We start from the raw sequence: 21,013 nt of genomic DNA, 5'->3' as shown, positions 1-21,013 counted from the left end.
GCCCCATCCCCCGGCGGGCTGTGTCGGCTGGCGCCTAGTGGTTGACTTGGAACTGGTGCGGAACAGGGGAATCCCTCAGTTTAATTCAAACAAAGCACCATGAGGGCCCGCAGCAGTTACTGTCGATGGTGCTGATGCAAGGTGATTTCTGCCCACTGCTCTGATTGTCAAAATGAAGAAATTCAATAACGTTCAGGCTTGTCTGATCTTTGAGTGGTTTCTTTGTACGTATCCCATGGTTTTAACGTGGTTAATTTGTGATACATCTGAAAATTTCACTCACAAAGACCACAACTCTTTCCATGCATATCCACGGAAGACCCATTTTCACACATAGAAGAAGCCCAAAATGTACGTAGCAGCAGTGTGACACGGCCTTTAAGCAACCGTATCAGTCACTGATGAACCTCGTCATCGTTACACATCTTTCCAGGTTGTATTTTGTTATGGAGACCATTCTCTGTAGGCTTTAAAAATCCAAATGATAGTTACTCTCAAAGAAACAATAGTCTTTGCATTTTTAAGAATCAAAACCAACCTGGTGAGATTTTTTGTGATGGTAGAGGTCATTTTCTGTTTCAGATTTATAATATATCCAAACAGGACATGCTCAACAAATGTATGGTAAACTCAAACACTTTTGTGCTTAGTGATTCAGTGAACAATGCAGTCCAGATGGTTACTGGTGGAACCATTACTTTTGCTTCTGTCCTGGAGGAAGCCTTCTGGACTTCCTTAAAGGATATTCAAACCAGGAAGTTGGAGGCTGACTCCACCCACAGCCGAAATTAAAAAAATCCAGTCAGAGGGGTGGGGCTTGGGGGCTGGACTGTTATTATTACTGGAGCTGCAGATCATGATGTCAGACTTGGTTTGACCAATCACAAAATTCAACTGTAATGACCCGCTTCAACCTGTAGGGGGCAGCACACAGACGATTTTTGACTATATTTTCAAGAATTAAACAGTTTTATTTTAATTTGTCAAAAAATTGGCTATGACCAACAGATAACACTTTTAAAGCCTCATTTATAGAGGTCAACAGCAAAATTAAGTTAATTTAGGGTTTGGTTACCCTTTAAGAATGGAAAAGAAAGGGACGAGTTGTTTATTTAAATATAGATGTCTTTTTAACTCTAAAGTCCTACGTTTGTAAGGCCCAACATGCAGCAGGGAGATCTGTGTGTGTGTGTGTGTGTGTGTGGGGGGGGTACCTCTGCCCATATACTCGGTCACAATGTAAATGGGCTCCTCAGAAACCACAGCGTAAAGCTGAACTAGTTTCTCGTGGTGAAGGTTTTTCATGATCTGAGCCTCCTCCAGGAAGGATTCTGGAGACATGGTGCCAGGCTTCAGCGTCTTCACCGCCACTTTTGTAGTACCATTCCACGTTCCTGGAGCGGGAACATAAACACTTCTGTCAGAGCAGCAGAAAACCAATTTATACTGTATTAGGGCCTGTCTCAGAGTCTGACCTCCAATCACTGTTGATTAAAGACCCACTCAGGTGAAAATCATGTTTTAGATGTTTTTAATATGTTGTTGTCACGTTTTTCTAATGAGAGAATATATATTATAAAAAATAAGTTCAAAACTGCATTCCACAGTATTTCTTTGGGAATCGGGATCATATGAAAAAGTGCAGTTAGAAAAAAATGTATTTGTGACATAGAAGATAGTCTGGGCGAGCCACAAGATCCCCGCTCTGAGCTCTCAGCCACAGAGAGGTGGTGGAGTTGCTCTGCGCCAACGTTCCAACCACATTAGACATGTCCTAGAAAACGAAACTCTAAAAAAAATGGCTTAAAACAGCCTAATTATAATTTAAAGACCACTGGAAAGAGAATTTATCAAAAGATGGCTGGACATGACAATTGTTTTATTTAAAAAATATATATATTCCCAGTAGTGTTTTAATAACGATTATCAAGTTTTAAACCAAAATCCCACAACCTAAATGTCTTAAAAAGCATTTTTCATGTTGATCTGAAGCTTCTGTTTCCAAAATCTCCTCTGAGGGGGCGTGGCTTTTGGAGCTCCGCCCCCGATCCCCCCTGTCTGATTATGATAGCTCTGTGTCTCTCTATCATAAATCTTCACCGCTGCTACATAAAAACATCCATCAATCTGGGTAATGTCCAGCCGTATGGTTCTGATCCGGATGTCAGCTGGACGAGGAAGTGAAGATCTTCATGGACAGAACTTCCTCCAAAATCCTGATTCTTTCTCCTTCCAGTTCACCAAAGACTCTTTTAGCTAATTCTCCAATGTTTATTGACTGTGATCAATACATTCAATCATTGGTTTCTCAGAGTTCTTGATAAAATAATCAAAGCTAACATCAAAATGCTCTTTCATTGATTTACAATCCTTTCCAACTGCGGTCAAATGAGCCGCCGTTCACATTTCCGTGGTCACATCAAGAAGCTCCGTGGAGTCTGGTGGAGATTTTCCAGCGTTCTCAGTCCTGCTACCGTAAGTATTGGATGAAACTCACACCAAAAATCCAGTGATGCTGATTTGACCACAGAAATGTGAACGGCGGCTCATTTGACTGCAGTCAATGTGAAGATACCATCTTCTCTTCTCCAGAACCTGAACTAGACACTAGGAACAGATGAGGGTTTAGTGCATGTGCAGCAGAGCTGTTGATGGAAAGAAGATCATTCATTCAAACAGAGTCTGTCCAAGACAGTTTGATTGATTTAAAAGGAGAAACACTCGGAAATGAAAAAACAAAATGATTTCTTATTACATTTGTTCTCTTTCAGAAGAAAAATGACACAAATAAACATTAAAAACTCTAAAAACAGGATTTTCATCAGAGGGGGACTTTAAACTCTGTTGTTCTGTAAATCTATTGAGATACATTCAGCCTCAGACAAAATAATAATATTTAGCTGTGTACATTAAAATTAGTATTTATATTTGAGGTTAATGCACTTAAATTAGTGAAGAATAAGCCAATAAGCTGACATGTAGTCTGATCTTGCTGGATGGTGTGAAGGGTTTTATCTTGAAAGAGCACAACCATCTCTCACAAAATAATGTATGTTTGTACCAAATCTGACTGTAGGCTCATAAATATAAATACATACTAGTTGATTATATAGAGGTTTATGGAGGAAACACTGTCAGGTGGGGGGTTGTCAGGAGACAGGAATTTATTTGTCTTGGATTTTCTTACCGTAAAACACATCAGCAAAACATCCTGTCCCCAACTTCACTTCCAACTGAAGAGTGTCTCTGCTGATCTCCCAGGCATCATGACTCAAGCCCACAGTGTGAGGGATGGAGTTCACACACACGCCCGTTAAGCAATAGCACAAACCATCCGCACTCTCTACAGGGGGAGGAGGGAAGGCACACAGGGTTAACCAGAGGATCATGCAGTGAGGCTCATGTGGAGGGGGGGCCATTTCATGCAAATTAAAAGGAGATTTAAAGGTAATAGATTTTCTCCAGGAGGTTTTTGAAAAAAGTTTTTTCCAAATTGTCCACTGACTCCACCCCTTCAAAGACTCAACATGTCTGGTGATCCCCGTCCTTGTAGCCTCAGCTTCTCGTTGGCTGAATCCATACCCATCCAGACCTCCCCAAACTGCCCATTTCCAACACGCTTGATCAGCTTCAACGACTCCCGTGGGATCTCCCACAAGTCTTTGGTCTTGATGGACAGGTCAGCGAGGCAAGGTACGCCTTTGTGGCAGGGAACCAGCAAGCGACAGCAGAGACCTGCAGCTCGGTCTGCACACGACACAAAGCGACACACAAACGGAAACTTCGAGAGATTCATACAGAGCTAACAGATGGTTTTGCAGGACATAGGAGAGAAAAAAAAGGCAGCGTGGAAACGGAAGACCAGAAAACTGCAAGCTACTCGAAGAAAACTGTCAGGGAACTGAAAAGAAGCCAACCAAAAAATGTGCTGCGTGTGATATGAACCGCTAGTGAGGAATTTTACAGCCTTAAAACATGAGTAATACTAACTGCAGGATTCACCTCTCACTGGTTAGTAATGGACTGTACTAACACTGTGAGGATTATGTAAAGGGATACAAGTCTTATGACTGAGCTCTGTTGACCGGTCCATGCTGTACCCCACCGTACCTAAAAGGAGCTGGGATAGGCTCCAGCTACTCCATGACACTGAACGGTATTCAGCAGGTTCAGGAAATGGGTGGGTGGAACTAATACCTTCAGTTAAATTATGTTAGAAAATGAAGAAAGAAGCAGAATATCACCAAATGACCAAATAACCACCCGCCCCAACCAAAAAAAAAAAAAAGGAAGGCCAATAAAAATATCATACTAAAGAAGGAAAAGGAAAGTTAGGAAAGTTTTGATTATATACCTTCCAATTCATACTACAACATTAATTTTAAAAAGTAATGAAAGAGAAATCATTTTACACATCATATATGAAAAAACAGACATATATTCTTTGTCTTTCTTCAGCAAATATGAGCCCCTGAAGAAAGAAACCACCATCACAAACAGGAAAATCACCACAATAGACGTGGCACAAATATCTGACTCCACAGATCCTACAACTTGTGAATTAAAACAGAGTATATGTCTTAGGTATATAGATTTGTATATTGTATTTATAGAAATAGCCTTCTGTTATTTGAAGTAATCGGCATTGATACATCGATGAAAGCTACAAACCTTTCTACATTTATATTGTGTTTACCTTCAAGTCCTAAAAATGTCATTTTACTATTCTGAAATACAATGTTAGAACTTCCAAGCATGTCATTTCCCTCTAGTGCTCCGACAGAAGATGACAAAGTTATAGCTTTCAGATGCAGCAAGTAGCAAAAGCACAGAAAGGAAAGTTATTTTAAAATGTCCTGAAGCAGCTCTATCCCACACCTAGAATGGATAAGAAACATATATTTGACCCAAGACAAATGCACTGCTGCAATACACTGCAGTGCCAGTTGGAGAGTGAAAGACAGCAGACACCAGTAACTTCTGACTGCTCTGGGTTTGTCTCACTGAGCCACACTTAGAAACACAGAGTGGATAGGCTGAGTTTTGGAATAGGAAAGAATTGGTTCAATTATAGTTAAAGTCTTTATGGAAATTAGTTTCTCTGTTTAACCAAGACACCTGCAGCTCATCAGGTGCTGGTAGTCCATGAAGAACCACTGTAAAGGTTTTTCCTTTGAATGCATGTCCGAAAAACTGTAAAACACGTTTGGTAGTAATCCTGCTACTGAATCCTAAAATCAGTTTCATAGCCTTCAGAAAATAATCATACAGTCGGGAAAAAAACGACCCAAACAGATTGAACGGGCAATGAAGGAGGGGCAATGTCAAAAGCATCTCAAGGTTCTAAAGTGTTCGAGCCAGTCTCTGGAAATCATCTGAGGAGGGAGATGAAAGTCCAAAACATCACAGCTCTAGATGAGATCTACAATAAGGAATGGACAAAACTAGCAGCTACAGTGTCTGCAAACTTGGTGAAGACCAAGAGGAAACATGGAATCCTTGGATTCTTTTTTGGACACTCTGTAGCTAATGTTTATGCATCATAGATATTACAGACCTCTAGCATCTTTGTAAGTGGAACAACTTGCAGAATCTGTGGCAAATCTTTTTTGCCTCACCATAAATTTACATAGCAAAATGTAATAAACAAACTCAGAATAGACTAAACCTGAGTGACTTTGAACTGTAAGACTCTGTGTCTGAGTGAGGAGCAGTGTTTTACCTGAGTAATGCTCAACCAGCTGCTGAAGCTTGTCGAACTGCGCCCTGGTGGTGATGTAATACCCACCACTGTCCAGCTTACGGATCTTATAATGTTTGACGTGGTCACCTTTCACATTGTCCCAGTCCCGTATGGACAGGGAAAAGGCTCCTGTGTGACAGGTCAGATGTTGTAATGTGAGGTTGAGAAAACTCTATTGTCAATGTCTCAGTGGCTCCTTACCCTTCGTGGTTTCACTCTCTCTGATGAGGAAGGTGCCTTGAGCATTGCCGGCGGACAGCAGCTGCCTTTCTGCATCTTTACGACCAAGTTTACCAAAAAACCAGCTGCAATAGAGCAAAGACGCAAAATGACTCGGTCACACATCAAAATCCTTCCGTTTGACCCCAGCTGTCAGCTAACATTCCTTTACTAATCTTTTTCTTGAGAAAACGATAGTTGCTAACTCGAGAAAACTATTTTTTTCATTTCAGGATGATGACTTAACAACTTTAGGGAGATAAATGTTTTCTCAAGATGACAACTTAAGTCACTTTCGAATGAAAAGAGAAAAAATGTTTTTTCATTGGAAATCCCGTGATGTTAATGATCTTTGCAAATGGTTGGATAATTTGAACGTTTTTTTGTCCAACAACACGGTCACAATTTTCACCTGACTATGACTACAACTAAAACAATCAATAATGTTGGAGTGTGATGCCTTTCACTACAGATGTTCACATGTGGCTGTACGGTTTTTAAGAGCTCCTGGTAAGACAAAGAGGACCACCTTTTACCCAGTTGGTGGACGTAAGCAAGTAAAAGCGTGCTGAGGTCAGACAGTCAGGTCTGGTGTGTCATTTTTATCACTAGATTATAGGTTGTGTGGGTGGTATTTCTACATCAACTGAGTCACTTCTCGCGTTAACACGTAAACTGATTCATCAGTTAGTAGTGATCTGTGTTTGCTGGTTCACATCTCCAATGGACTCTTTTTTTTTTTTTCTCCTAACTTTTTCTCCTAATCTCCAAAAAAGGAAAACTGTATCTTGTTATTTGACAAAAGGGACTCAAAGAATGTTTGTAGACACATCTGATCTTCTGAACAGCTTTGGTTATCAAGCCTACTCTTCAGCTTGAACCGAGTCCACTGGAGCCACATAGTTGCTGGGAATGTAGCCACTGCTGCCGGTGGTGAGCGACCGAGCGTCCCACCAGTCTCCTTCACTGAAAAGAGGCAGAAATCATACCAGAGCAGACATTACTCACCGATGCACCAAATCTCTCAGCATTTCTGTTTAGTGCAGAGCCACATGTGGCTCTTTTATCACTTTATCGTGGCTCTTTGGCTTTAATGCAAAATGCAAACGATTGAATAATAGTTAAATTATTTAAGTTTTTTTATTTCTGCTAAAATTTTTAACCCGTCAAACAACTAAGCAAAAAAAAACAAAACAAAAAAAACCCCATTAATTTACTGTCAGAAATTCTGTACAAATGTTCTTTAAATTTGTGTTTTGAATTTCTAGTTAGTCAAATAAAAGACTCCAAACATTGTTTTATTTTGGTAAATTAACACTAAACTTTAACCACTAAAGTGGTTAAAGCAGGGGTGTCAAACTCAATCACACAGGGGGCCATAATCCAAAACACACCTTATGTTGGGGGCTGGACAAGAGAAACATTTATTAAACACACTAAGACTAAATTTTAAAACTTTAAAAAGGTAACTTTTTAACAGTACTCTAAATTAAAAACAGGGACTAACTCACCCTTCACCTTTTTCTCTCATGTTAACAGAACTTCCAGTGGATATTTACTTTATTTAACCATTAGAATTCCTCTTATGAAGGCAGGGCAGAGGATGACAGGAGAGACATTGATTTGTTACTATAGATCCTAGGGACAGTCAGAACATGTTACCCTCACCCCATCTTACACCCCCACACCATAACATCTATAAAACAGTTTTTATGGATGTCAAGCACAAGAAACAAATGACAGGACTTCTGGAGCTGAACTTGGCTGTAGTGGATTACAAACACAGGCAGAAAAAGCAGACTATGCATTTTGAAGTTGGCTGTTGTTCTGATTGTCAGCAGCTTATTTCAGTTTTGTTACATGACAAAGCTGCTTTCTTCCAGCAGGTGGGGCTAAATAGAAACTCTTGAAGGGACTTACGTGGTGCTGAGGATTTGAAGCTTTTCTCCTTTCTTGAAGCTCAGGTCATCTTCTGTGCGAGCCTCGTAGTCATAAAGTGCTACAAAAACAGTGACTCCTGCAAAAAGCAAACGGACAACGTCAGTGTTCTGCAACATAACAAGCTTCAAAGTGGTTTTCAGTGGGCCCAGAAAGCAGCTCCTCCCTACAACCCTTCACCGGCCCAGACCTGGAGCATATATGGATCACCCTCCATCCAGGTGCATGGACGCAGAAGTGCTGCATGTGTGCGGCGGATACCACGCCTAACCTTCAGTTAACACCAGACACGTATTTTTCCACGATGGCCGACAGGCACTTCTGCTGTGGTTATTTAGACCTTTTTTCTTTGCATCATCAGACCCCCCCGGTCAGCCCACTACATTGATCTGTGTGTGTATGTGTGTCTCGGTGTCTGTTTTTTATGTGTTGTGTTTTTTGTGTGCTGTTTTCATCTCTACAGTCTGTTTAGATGCAAGAACATGATCGCATTCGTCAATTGAAGTATTTTATTGTGGAAAACTGGTTATTTTTTTATAGTAAACTGGATTTTCTCGTGTATCTTGATGTAACTTCCTGCCAGAATTGACACGGATCACTCCCGGCTCACACACAAAACCGACCAGATGCCACAGCAATTGTTGCACTGCACGAGGCGGCTGCAGAGGACCGCGGTGCTCCACGCCTGGTGTGAACTACACACCATGGAATGGAATGGAAGCAGCCTCCGTTTCGCTGACGCATTTAACTTCCACTAGTCTGACCACTATTATTGTACTGCCAAATTCATCCCCATTTCTCCCACCAGGATGATGTAAGTAGCTAAAGTCCCCATTGTGGATTGGGATTAGAGATTACATCAAATGATCCACATGCTGCTGAAGTGCTGGAGGCAATAGACTGGGTCCTGTCACTTTAAATGAAAATGAATAGCTACCTGCACACTTGGACATAAATGAGATAGTGGCTGATTTTTTTCTTTCTACACAAAGAGTTATCAGCCCAAAGCCTGGACTTAATCACAGCTGGTCTGGGTAAAGACAGGAGCTGAGAGAAATTCATGGAAGTTCAAAGATATTTCTTGTTGAACAAATAATAAAAGTCTGGTCTCAGTTTATCCACATAAGATTACAGATGGCAAGATCATTTTATGTGTATCGTTGATAGATTTAGTCTCATGCATGTGAAAGTCTTGCTGATGAAGATAAAACCATTGGTCCTGCTTCACAGATCCATTACCTGTTCCACCATGGGTCCTGAGGGTTCCAGTTGGACCTCCAAAGACTGTCAGGCTCTGTCCAACAGAGGAAGGAAAATTGTAGTTTGGAATGGTGGTGGTTATGAAGTTGGGGTTCTGCTGCGGAGTTAGGTCAGCTTCATAGCAATGCCCGGCTCCACAGGGGTTCAGGTCATCTGGGAATTTGGTTGGGTCCTTGTCCTTGCATTGCACACAGCCCATTATCTGTAGTCAGTCTAAAAAAACCCAAAGGAGCAAAATATCAGGTTGGTCCATGATTCCTAATAAATATTTATAAAGATATCAAAACATTAACATTGTGTCACTATTTTTTAAGGTTGCCAATGAATCAAATCAGTTTAAGCTGATTTTAAAAAGTATAAGGATATTAGCCAAAAAAAGAAAAAAACTGTTGTTTTCAAGAACATAGTTTTGTACAAACTACAATGGGCAGACCACAAGCTTCCTGCTCCGCTCCATTCTGATGTAATCACTTTCAGACTAATAGATCCATGAACGTCTTTGTTTTCCTCATCTGAGCTGGAATCTGGATCTGAACTGTACAGCTGATAGCTCCAGTATTGCTCACCATATTTGTTGGGGTTGTGAGGAGCTGTAAGCTAGCAGGAGAGAGTGTAAACAGATGGATGACGGGAAATGAGATCAGGTTTAATCTTCACCAACAATCCCGTCTACAACTCAGGGGTGACTTTTTGATGAACTGTTGCTCTGCAGAAACCATGTTTAAAAACTTAGGCTTTAGATTTTTACTTAAAATGGAAAAATCTGAATTAGATCAAAAGATGATCCGAGTGGGACTTCAATAGTTTTATGTGTGATGGTTAATAAAGTTCAGCTGTACACCTTCTTACACTGTATCTTGTAAATTTCTTGTTTTTTAAGTCCCTTTGGGCTGCAGTTGTCTTTGTTTGTGTTCCTTTTTCATTTTTATTCAACAATACACTTTAGTGTTTGAATACAGTGATTTTTGAACAGCTACCATCTATAGCAATGGCCTTTTAATGTCTTACCCCCTCACGTCCAGTTTCAGCGCTCTCCTTTTTTTTTTTTGTATACCAGATTTTGTCTGCCAATGATTTTGAGGCAAAGGACATTTTTTTCAATACAATAATTTTTAACAATGTTAAAATGTTGTTCTCTACAGTTTGAATTTTCATTACTTTTTATATTATCACAAAATGAAAACTGTGTTGAATGAATCCATGTGTTAAAGTATATTCAGCTTTGATTCAAATACAGAAATAAATGAATCATTAACATTTATTATATTTTACTAAGTATGGCATCCCTGCTTCCATGTATAATCTGTGTGAATGGAGTGTGATTAGACAGGCCTTGGTCTTGCAAGAAGTTGCCTTAATCGCTGTAAATAAGTGCATTCCATTTACCATTTTATAACAAAATGTTGTTTGTTATGAGGAAAGAGAAAACTCAAGTTCATATTTTAAGCACCATATTCTGCAAATCAGGAGCCTAAAAAACTGGTCAGGCGTTATCCAGACCAGAACAGCTCGACACGAGCTTGTAGATCTGAGCCGAGAGCTGACCTTCTACGACTCAGTCAAGTCCTGATATTGACCCTCCCTCCAAGATGGAAACGTTTCTCTCACTCCCACAGGCCTTAGGGGCAGAGGTGAGATTATCCCACCTCAACTCCTCATCCAATCAAGCATTTGGATAATTCATTCAACAATTAAATCTGAGAGAAGGAGAAGAGATCTCAAACACAATGGAAAATCTTTTTCAGTCTGACTGATTGTTTTACTTTAATGAAGTTGAAGTTTTCGCTGCTATAACGGCTTACAGTCACAGTACAATAAATGTCAGTAATTGAACATCTCTATTCCTGCTCTCTGACAATGGCTGGTTGTTTGGCCTTAGAAACTACAAACTGTGCAAGCATTTGTGACTTATAATTCAAAATAAAAGTCAATACTAGAAACGCTTTTTCATTTTTACATTGTGCTTGCATTACTTTGAAATTATAAAGCAATGTTCAGAGCAGCTTTTTCTACTTCTTCTTCAACACCACTCATTCTGTAACTTCATTAAAATGAAAAAAAAATGACATTTGACATTTTATTTTCAAAAAGTTCTTTAGTAATTTTGTACTAAAATTCAATTAGGTCTAAGCGCAGCTATTAGACTTTAAATATGAAAAACTGCACTAACAGAGAAACGGTCCAGAACAGAAACAACGTAGTGCCTGACAAATGTTGCAACAAGGATTTATTTAACATGATTTTCAAACCTGAAAATAAAATCTAGTAATAAAATGAATGAATTGATTTATTTCAAGCAATCAGGTAATAACAATTGAAATAACACATTACATAAAAAAAAAAAAAAAATCATTCCATGGCATGGCTCGAACAGGAGTCATTGGTATGGATGGCTGCAGCGCTGACCACTATCTATAGTATAACTCATAGTAAGCGCATTGTATCCCAGTCTTAAAGAAAAAGCTGTCCTGATAATTGCTTTTTAATTTCATTTAAGAGACAAGTAATGCAGATACATTGTGAAAATGAAATAGCATTTCCACCATTGATTCGTATTTTAAACTATGAGTCACAAACGCTTCCATACATTACTTGTCTCTTAAATAAAATTAAAAAGCAATCCTGTGAATGGCTTTTTCTATTTCTTCTTCAACACTCTGCAACATAATTCAAATGAAAAAGAAAATGGCATTTGACATTTCATTTTCAAAAAGTTCTTTAGTACATTTGAACCAAAATGCAATTATAAATATAAAATTTTAAAAATTAAAATACATAAACAGAAATGTATTTTCATTTTTTACAATGTAACTGCATTACTTGTCTCTTGAGTAAAATCAAAAATCAATCTTCCAAACTGTGTTTCCATTTTCTTCATCAATACAGACTGCTTTCATGTTTTCACAAAGTGTCTCATAAACCAGTTCAAGTTAGTAGTTCCAAGGGGTGGACCACAATCACGTCCAAACTTGCTCCTCTTCTGTTTTGGTTGATGCTATTGGCAAACAACGTGCTGTTCTCCATGACTTATATAGAGAACAGGGAAAAATTGAAAACAGGAAGAGGAGGAAAAACAAGCTCGAAGCTGAGATTTATCTTTTCATCTACAATTCACGGCCATTTTTATTAAACCTTTAACACTGGGATACAATGCTTCCCGTCACCAGTTAAACTGTAGCATAATGGTCAGTGCTACAGCCGTCCACCCCAATGTCTCTGGTTTGAGACCTGCTATTGACTGTTTAACTTCTTATTGGAAGTGGATTTTATTTAGGGTTTGAGAATTATAATAAATAAAGACAGCTACGTTGTTTGTGTTCCACACCGTGCCGTTGTTAGTGCTGCTTTTTTCCTGTTTAAAGTCTTACAGCTGCACTAATATTAAGATCTTTATAGTCTAATTGAGTTTATATTCGGTAAAATTGGCCAGATTATCTTGACTGTACTATAATGAAGACCATGTAAGGGACAAACAATATCAAGCAAGTGTTGTAGGTACGCTGAAATACTTAGACAAATACGTCATCATTATCAAATTTAAAATTGTAGAGTAGAACGTGATACATACATTTAAGTTCCCTCTTTTCATTTGAAGGGGGACACTAAAATCAGCCCTCTGCCCATTATTGAGGACTGAGAACCTGCTTTTCATGGTACAACACATATTACTATATCACGTAACCGTATCTTACAGGCAACATTTTCCTTATTTTGGGGTTTGAAAGAATCACGTGACATTTCTTTCGATATACTAGAGTAACACAGCTGCAGATCTATTTTTTGAACCTAACATACTTTTAGCTGACACATAACCTTTAGTCTCACACGACACGCTGTCATCCTTGTGCTTACCACCAGATGATCACAGAACTTCTAAGGCTTGTTCTTCCACCTCTGAAGGTCCATATGGGATTACTCTACGTGAAAACAATTTAGAAGAACCAGCTCCCCCTACACAACATTTTAAAGTGAAAAAAACTGAAAATTTAATACTAAAAATAAAATACAAAAGAGGCAATTCTCCCCAGAAAAAAAATGAGGTCAGCACAGACAAAGTCTTCGTATGTGTTTTTCAGCTCGTGGCTGATGTGTCTTCCTGTGAGGCTGAGTAGAAGGTGCAACAGAATCTCCCTGCAATATTTCTGCATGACTGACAGCAGGATGTGGTTAAAACCTACAGACACCTCCAGAGAGAGAAGTTTCCAATAAGCACTTGAGAACACTGAAGTAAAAATAAATTTGGCTCTAAAAAGTGGAGAAGCAATCTGCAATCTGTATGGAGGATCAAAGCGTTTGAGAGAGCGTTCTAGCAAAGAAGCGTGAAGATGACCTCTGCATTGTACTTGCTCACCTCTGGTCTGTAACTAAGGTGACTTAAACACCCTTGAAGACCTGGACTCTAGGCTGACAGCTTGTTTAACTCCAGAGGAAGAGAGAGAATAAGACAGATACATATTGCACATTCTTCTAATTATAAGTCTTACCAAAAAGGTACATAGTTTAAACAACATTCCTAATAGTGTTTGATATCATGGTACACGGCGTATACTTGTTTAGTGTATTTATACCTTCATTGAAGGCTCAAAGCGCTGTACAGTCACAGAACCATTGACATTCACACACTTCGCTGGCACCAACCTCACATTAGATCAGGGGTCTCAAACTCAATTTATTCGGGGGGCCACTGGAGGCAGAGTCTGGATTAGGCCGGGCCGCATCAGGATTTCCACAAGAAAAGCTCTGATAAAACATTCCAATGTTCTCAAACATCTTTGTTTTTAACACAAAATAATGAATGAAATAAATAAATATATTAAATAATGAATTAAAAAGCAGGTAAATCAGTATGGAAGTTTTTTAGTTCCATCAGACTCTGATTTTTTTTTTTTATGTTGAATTTCTGACCCATCGAAATTTTAAGTCTCGAAATTAAAAACAGTGATTTTTTTAAGATAGAAAATATTTTTGGGAGCATAAAATTTTGCTGTTTAAAAAGTAAGGGTTAAAAAAATATACAATAAACATTCAGAGGTTAAAAAATTCAGAAAAAAATGTATAGGTTAAGAAAATTCAGAATAAAAATTCAGAATAAAAAATTAGAATAAAAATGTATAGGTTAAGAAAATTCAGAATAAAAATTCAGAATAAAAAATCAGAATAAAAATGTATAGGTTAAGAAAATTCAGAATAAAAATTCAGAATAAAAAGTTAGAATAAAAATGTATAGGTTAAGAAAATTCAGAATAAAAATTCACAATAAAAATTCAGAGGTTAAAAAATTCAGAAAAAAAATCTGAGGTTAAGAAAATTCAGAATAACAATTCAGAATAAAAAATTAGAATAAAAATGTATAGGTTAAGAAACATCAGAATAAAAATTCACAATAAAAATTCAGAGGTTAAAAAAATTCAGAAAAAAATTCTGAGGTTAAGAAAATTCAGAATAACAATTCAGAATAAAAAATTAGAATAAAAATTTATAGGTTAAGAAAATTCAGAATCAAAATTCACAATAAAAATTCCATGGGGGTTCTATTCAAACGCGTGTAGCAGAATATCGGACTTCTACTCGCGTTTACATGGACTGGAACGCGCGCCGACACAGCCAGCGTGTGAACTTTAAAATTCACAGACATGCGCGCGCAGGCGCGTGCCAAGCTCAGAATCACATGTCTGACAGGCAGGAGCAGCGGATCGCCGCGCGGGGCGGGCTACAGGTTTGCAGCTCGGAGCTTGAGGAGTTCTGATTTAATAGGAACAGTCAGAACGTCAAAAAACGTATTCCTCCACATCATATATTCATTCTGAGAGAGACATCCACAGACGGACCTGGTAGCTCAGAAACACCTTTTTTTTTACGAGCCGCGAGCAGCAAATTAACTGCGCGGGCCACGTGAATTTGTCACGCAAATCGCGTTTGGTGCTTCATGGCTCCTCCTCCGCCCAGCTGATTGGAGGAATGAATGATCAAGGAGGTACTGGACAGACCGCCGATGTCCCGCCTCCAGAGCCATATACCTCACTGTGATTGGTTCATTCAGCTCTGCACACAACAACTGTCATTCACATCAACCTTGCAGGCTGCACTAACAGTAATCTTTTATCTGAAGACGCGGGCCGCAAATTATCATCCCGGGGGCCGCAGATGGCCCGCGGGCCGCGAGTTTGAGACCCCTGCATTAGAGGCAATGCGGGTTTCAGTGTCTTGCCCAAAGACACTTCGATACATGGGCAGGCAAGGCGAGAATCAAACCTGCAATCTTCTGATCAGTGGTCGTCCACCGCACCATGGCCATTCGTGAATATATTTGTTATATAATGTTTGTCTATGCTTTGGTTGCTAGGCTCTAATGGGTAAAGCAGCTGTCTCTCATTTGGATTCAAATGCAGACTTGACTGTGTTTGTGTCCTTAGACTGAACACTTAATGATCATTGCCTTCAATTGTAAGAAACACGTACAATGCTTTAAGTACAAGTGTCTTGCTAAATATCTGAATCTGTACAACTACAGATCTGTACATCTCTTTTACTACCAATGATATTACAAAATTACCTTAAATTGCTGCCTATCTGTTGAACTTGTGGGAATGTTTAACCAGTCTCCCAGAATCACAATTGTGAGGTTAGATGCTGATGTTGGATGAGAAAGATTGATCTTTGTTCCAAGCCACACACAGGAATTCTATTGGGTTAAAATCATGACCCTTTGTGGATCATTAAAGTTTTTCAATACCAAACTCTCTTATCCATGTCTTTATGGATCGTCTTTGCGTTCTTTAAGTCTTCAACAAACTCTTCTTTCAAAGTTAAGGCTGCCCAAAACCTTAATTACTTTCACTGGAACTAAATGGCTAGACAATGAGCAGCTTCATAATGAGCATTAAGGAACACCAAGCTGGCAAAATGACTTCTGCAGCCCCTCTACGGAAGAAGACGGCAAAGAGCTACCAACACTAATGAGCCAGTACAAGAAATCTGGTGAACAAAGAAACTACAGAACCTACAGTTGTGGTCCAGAGAAGTCTAAGTTTGCTTCAACAGAGTGTGTGGTATAAAAAAAGAGTAGAAAGAAGAGGGCCTGAAAGTGCAGACCCTTTATCTGGATTTAGCAACATGGTATTCATATTCCTAGTTCAGCCAGTGTTTGACATCCTGCCAAGCTCTGACAACCTGTTCACTGGGCCCATGGTTGGCACACCTGTTTGCCAACTCTGTCAGAAAAATGCATCTTAATAACTGATCTTGAGGCTCGTGTAGCCATCACAAGGAACATCACAAAGATGGATGTACCATTGTTGTGCATATGGTAAGTGCATGTTAAAGTATTTGTAAGAATAATATAAGTTCCATGCACTTGTGAGGTATGAGTGATGCTATAGTTTGGTGATGTTTACACAGCACTCTGATTATTTGGGAGTTAGTCTATGAATTCATTCTGATTGTTTCATTTCCTCAATTTTGCCCTCCTACCCATCCATGATCCTCCTCTTTGCTCTTCCTTTAGACCAGGGGTTCCCAAACTTTTTCTTCTTCTATGATGTGGGGCTGGGATTGGTTTGTTACCTGACAGAAAAAGTATAACAATCACAGCCTAAATGTAAGCATTTATGGTTTTCCAGAAAGCTACACGTAACCAAATTTTAAATCATTCATTTCTGCTATCTTCACAAAAAAAAATACTAAAACATTTTAAAAATCAAACCAATATATAGTCTCTCCTCCCCTGTCATAGTTCAGACTGCAGAAGGGTGGAATAAAAAGTCACGTTCTATGTGGGCCTTGATCAGCCAGATTAAGGCTAACTAAAATTATGTGTCTCTAATAGTGGAGGGGCCAAATATGGGCCAAACAGGAGGAGGGCCAGATCAGGCCTGCAGGCCGTAGTTTGGGGACCCCTGCTTTAGACCTCTTCCCTGTAGCTCCAACCTCAGCATCCTTTCACCAACATCATCACTGTTCCTCCTCTCATCATGTCCAAACATCTCCATCTGCTTCCCTGTGTTTATCTCCAGAACATCTACCATGATCTGATCCTCTGATGGATCCTTACTGATCCATCCTGGTCTCTTCCAAAGGGAAGCTCAACATCTTCATCTCTGCTACCTTCAGCTCTGCTTCTTGTCTCTTCATCAGATCCTCTAAACCAACAACATGGCTGTTCTCACCACACTCTTCTACAGCTTTCCTTTCATTCTTGATGACACTCTTTGGTAACAAATCACACTCAACACCTTTATCTTTCTATTCAAACCTGCTTGCATACACATCATCACCTCTCTCCCACACTTTCAATTGCTCTATACTGCTGTTCTACACCTCTGCTCCCTGTAAGCTCACCGTTCCTCCTCTGTAGATGTTCCTCAATCTGCTCCCTTTTCTCACTATAGATCACAATGTCATCTGCAAACATGATCCACAGAAATGCCTTTGTAACCTCATCCGTTTGTCCATCAACACAGCTCCTCTCGGTGGTTTATTTCTGCACTTAAACATGACAACCTTTAAATGTTATTTGGGGCACCTAAAAATTTGTTTGTAAACTATTAGATCAATAGTTTTATTTAATGTAATCTTTAATTTTAAATTCTACTATTTATAATATTTAAAAAGAGAATACAGGATCAAAGCTCTGCAGATAAAACAAGTCTTGGAGTTGAAGCTCTAAAGAAATCCATCCACAATCACCCAAAGACAACACTTGTGGTGTCTGACAAAAACACAACAGTCCCCCAAAAGGTTATCTGATTTAGTCCAAATGAAAACATGCTCCATAAGAGCAAATCTGCCCTCCATTTGGTTTTGAAATTGTCTGCTTAGCAGATGTGAAAGCTCACCTGAAATATAGTTGGGATCAAACCAACAAACATGGATCCTGTGACTTGTGGATCTTAGTTGATCAATGCTGTAATTCACTTCACCTGATGCAGACGGACCACTCAGGAGGAAGCTAAAGAGCATGTTTCAAGCAAACAGCATGTGTCAACTAAAGAGCATGTGTATCATGAATATGATACATTATTGATGTAATTAGGGGTGGCTGTGGTGCAGTGGTAGGGCTGTTGACTCCTGATCAGAAGTGAGCGGGTTCGTTTCCCGCCTTGCGTCGAAGTCTCCTTGGGCAAGACACTGAACCCCTAATTGCCTCTGGTGGGAGGTTGGCACCAGTGTTCAGCAGCGGAGCCACCACCAGTGTGTGAATGTGTGTGTGAATGGGTGAATGGGTCTGTGACTGTGAAGCGCTTTGGGCCCTCGAAGGAGGGTAGAAAGAAGGAGGGTAGAAAGAAGGAGGGTAGAAAGGGCTATACAAGTATACGTCATTTACCATTTACCATTTACCATAAAAAAAATAGGTGTAACGGATCACAAAACTCATGGTTTTGATCGTGTCACGGTTTTAGGGTCACGGTTCAGATCATTTTTCGGATCAGTAAAAAGTGAAAAAACAATACCAAAAAACAAGATAAAAGCCCCCCCCCCACCCCCCCACACACACACACACCCATATATAGATTAGGGGTCTGCCAAAATATCGATATTGTGATATATCGCGATATTTAGTCCTGCGATCGATTCTCGATGGGTTGTGACCAAGTATCGATAGTATATTTTCATTTGAAGAGGCTGTTGCGCTGAGCGTCTGAGTCTCGCGGCGGAACTTTTGCGCAGATGGGCGCGCTGCGTCGAACTATAAATAACGATGCACGCGCTCATTCGGGAGAATCACCGGTGAGATACAGGCTCGGTAGGACGCGTGTGTGAAGCATGTCTACCTGTCAGCATTTATCATCCATCTGTAGCAGATCCAGCCGTAAGAAGTGACTTCGTCTGAGCGTTAGAATGTCAGCGATCACTTACTTCCTGTTTGCTGTGGGAACTGGGCGCGCGCTTCGCAGTTGTTTGTGTACACTTCAGGTACCGGTCGGAATTTGCGTTTTCATGCATTTCAATGTTTAACCTGCTGGTGTACGGTGTAACTTTGGTAAATTTATAATGTGACGTTTTCAAACAATGTAATTACTTGTTGCTAATGTTATTTAAAGTAATTCTTAAATAAAAAAGCAGGATTTGATGTATGAACTTAAATAAAATGTACTTCAAATAAAGTACATGAATTCACTGTAAAATTAGGGAGGTTGCTAATTAATTGAAGCACTTAAAATTATATTTATTGCCATTATTATGTGTGTTTTAAGGTCTTTACCTATTGACTGCTGACTGACCAAATGGAAAATAGATAAAGATTGGAAAAATAATCTCAAGTGACAGTCTGAGTAAATCAGCCTTTATTTTTGGATGCTCAGCCCTTTTCAAGTGAGGGAAAAGTGCACAAAAAATTAGGTCAATTTTGAGAGAGGCGCTGTAAAACATTATATTCATCATCCTTTGGTGTGATGTTCTTTTGGAGGTAGATAGCTGTCGCCACTTGATTTATTTAATCTTTGTTCTGTTGTTTACAACAATTCTGCACTAAGTAGTGTCACTGCTGATCATGTTTACTATTGTTGGATCTGACAGATAATTCCAATTCAATTATTGTCAATGCTTGTCAAAGACATAGTATTACTGATTTCAGCAATGTTGCACAAGAGTGTCTATAATTTGTTGCACAAAATAAGAAAAGTTGTTTATTATGATTGTGTTTAAGCTAATTTAAGATAAATGGGGATATATTTTCCCAAAAAACATGTTCTTCTATGTATTGCTAGTTATTAGAGAGCATTTTTACCAATTATCGAAGTATCGCGATATTATCGATATCGTGAGCCATATATCGCGTATCGTATCGTATCGTATCTTGAAGTACCCAGTGATTCCCAGCCCTAATATATATATATATATATATAAATATATATATATATACACACATAAAATTAGGTCTATCTATAAAAACAAAACAACTATAAACTTTGAACACAAACAAAATGCTAATATATAGTGCTCACAAAAATTAAAGGAACACTTCTTTTATTGGGCCTGGCATGAATTGAATTAAACCTGTCTGATAATTTTCTGGTTGGTTAACCAGCTGAGGGCCTTGTTAATCAATTTCAGCTGTATTGGTGTTCATGAATTAACAACAGGTGCACTTCAGTGGCAACAATTAGAAAACCCTCAAACAGGACTGGTGTTACATGTGGAGGTCATTTCAAGTTTCTCCCTCTTGATTTTTTTTGGCTGGTTTTCCACTCGTGCTGATTTTGGCTTGATAATTATCTCTACTGGCAGTATGAGGAGATTCCTTAACCCTACAGAAGTTGAACAGGTTGTCCAACTTCTCCAGGATGGCACATCCACACGTGCTGCAGCAAGAAGGTTTAATGTGTCTCCCAGCACAATCTCCAGAACATGGAGGAGATTTCAGGAGACTGGTGGTTATTCTGGGAGAGCTGGACAGGGCCGTAGAAGGTCCTCAACCCCTCAGCAGGACCCATACCTGCTCCTTTGTGCAAGGCGGAACAGGCTGAGCACTGCTCGTGCCCTACAGAATGACCTCCAGAGGACCACTGGTGTGAATGTCTCTACCCAAACAATCAGGAACAGACTTCATGAAGGTGGCCTGAGGGCCCCACATCCTGTAGTGGGCCCTGTGCTCACTGCCCAGCACCGTGGAGCTTCACTGGTATTGGCTCAAGAACACCAGAATTGACAAGTCCACCACTGGCGCCCTGTACTTTTCACAGACGAGAGCAGGTTCACCCTGAGCAGCTGTGATAGACGTGAAAGAGTCTGGAGAAGACAAGGAGAACGTTATGCTGCCTGCAACATGGTTCAAGATGACAGGTTTGGTGGTGGGTCAGTGATGGTCTGGGGAGGCATATCCATGGAGGGACGCACAGACCTCTACTGCCTAGG

At 39.6% G+C, this 21,013-nt stretch overlaps 1 protein-coding gene across 3 annotated transcripts in view; it reads right to left on the bottom strand.

The window, feature by feature from the left end:
* The window catches only part of fynb (FYN proto-oncogene, Src family tyrosine kinase b), a 32,897-nt gene that overhangs the window by 6,367 nt on the left and 5,517 nt on the right, over nt 1-21,013 (bottom strand). The window contains exons 1-8 of one of the 3 annotated variants that reach the window (XM_024291781.2): nt 13,013-13,502; nt 9,140-9,373; nt 7,883-7,979; nt 6,830-6,928; nt 5,945-6,048; nt 5,723-5,872; nt 3,583-3,747; nt 1,215-1,394 (exon numbers count right to left, since the gene is read on the bottom strand). In XM_024291781.2, the coding sequence (XP_024147549.1) occupies nt 1,215-1,394; nt 3,583-3,747; nt 5,723-5,872; nt 5,945-6,048; nt 6,830-6,928; nt 7,883-7,979; nt 9,140-9,359 (1,015 nt within the window). In that variant the 5' untranslated portion in view covers nt 9,360-9,373; nt 13,013-13,502. Of the gene's footprint in view, nt 1-1,214; nt 1,395-3,187; nt 3,344-3,582; nt 3,748-5,722; nt 5,873-5,944; nt 6,049-6,829; nt 6,929-7,882; nt 7,980-9,139; nt 9,374-13,012; nt 13,503-21,013 lie in introns of those variants that run through there. The other 2 variants (XM_024291780.2, XM_024291782.2) reach the window with 2 other exon arrangements.

The sequence above is a fragment of the Oryzias melastigma genome, linkage group LG24, assembly GCF_002922805.2.
Source record: "Oryzias melastigma strain HK-1 linkage group LG24, ASM292280v2, whole genome shotgun sequence".
NCBI classification, from domain to species: Eukaryota; Metazoa; Chordata; class Actinopteri; order Beloniformes; family Adrianichthyidae; genus Oryzias; species Oryzias melastigma.
The sequence above is the reverse complement of the archived record's forward strand: the minus strand, read 5'-3'. Positions and strand labels throughout refer to the sequence as shown.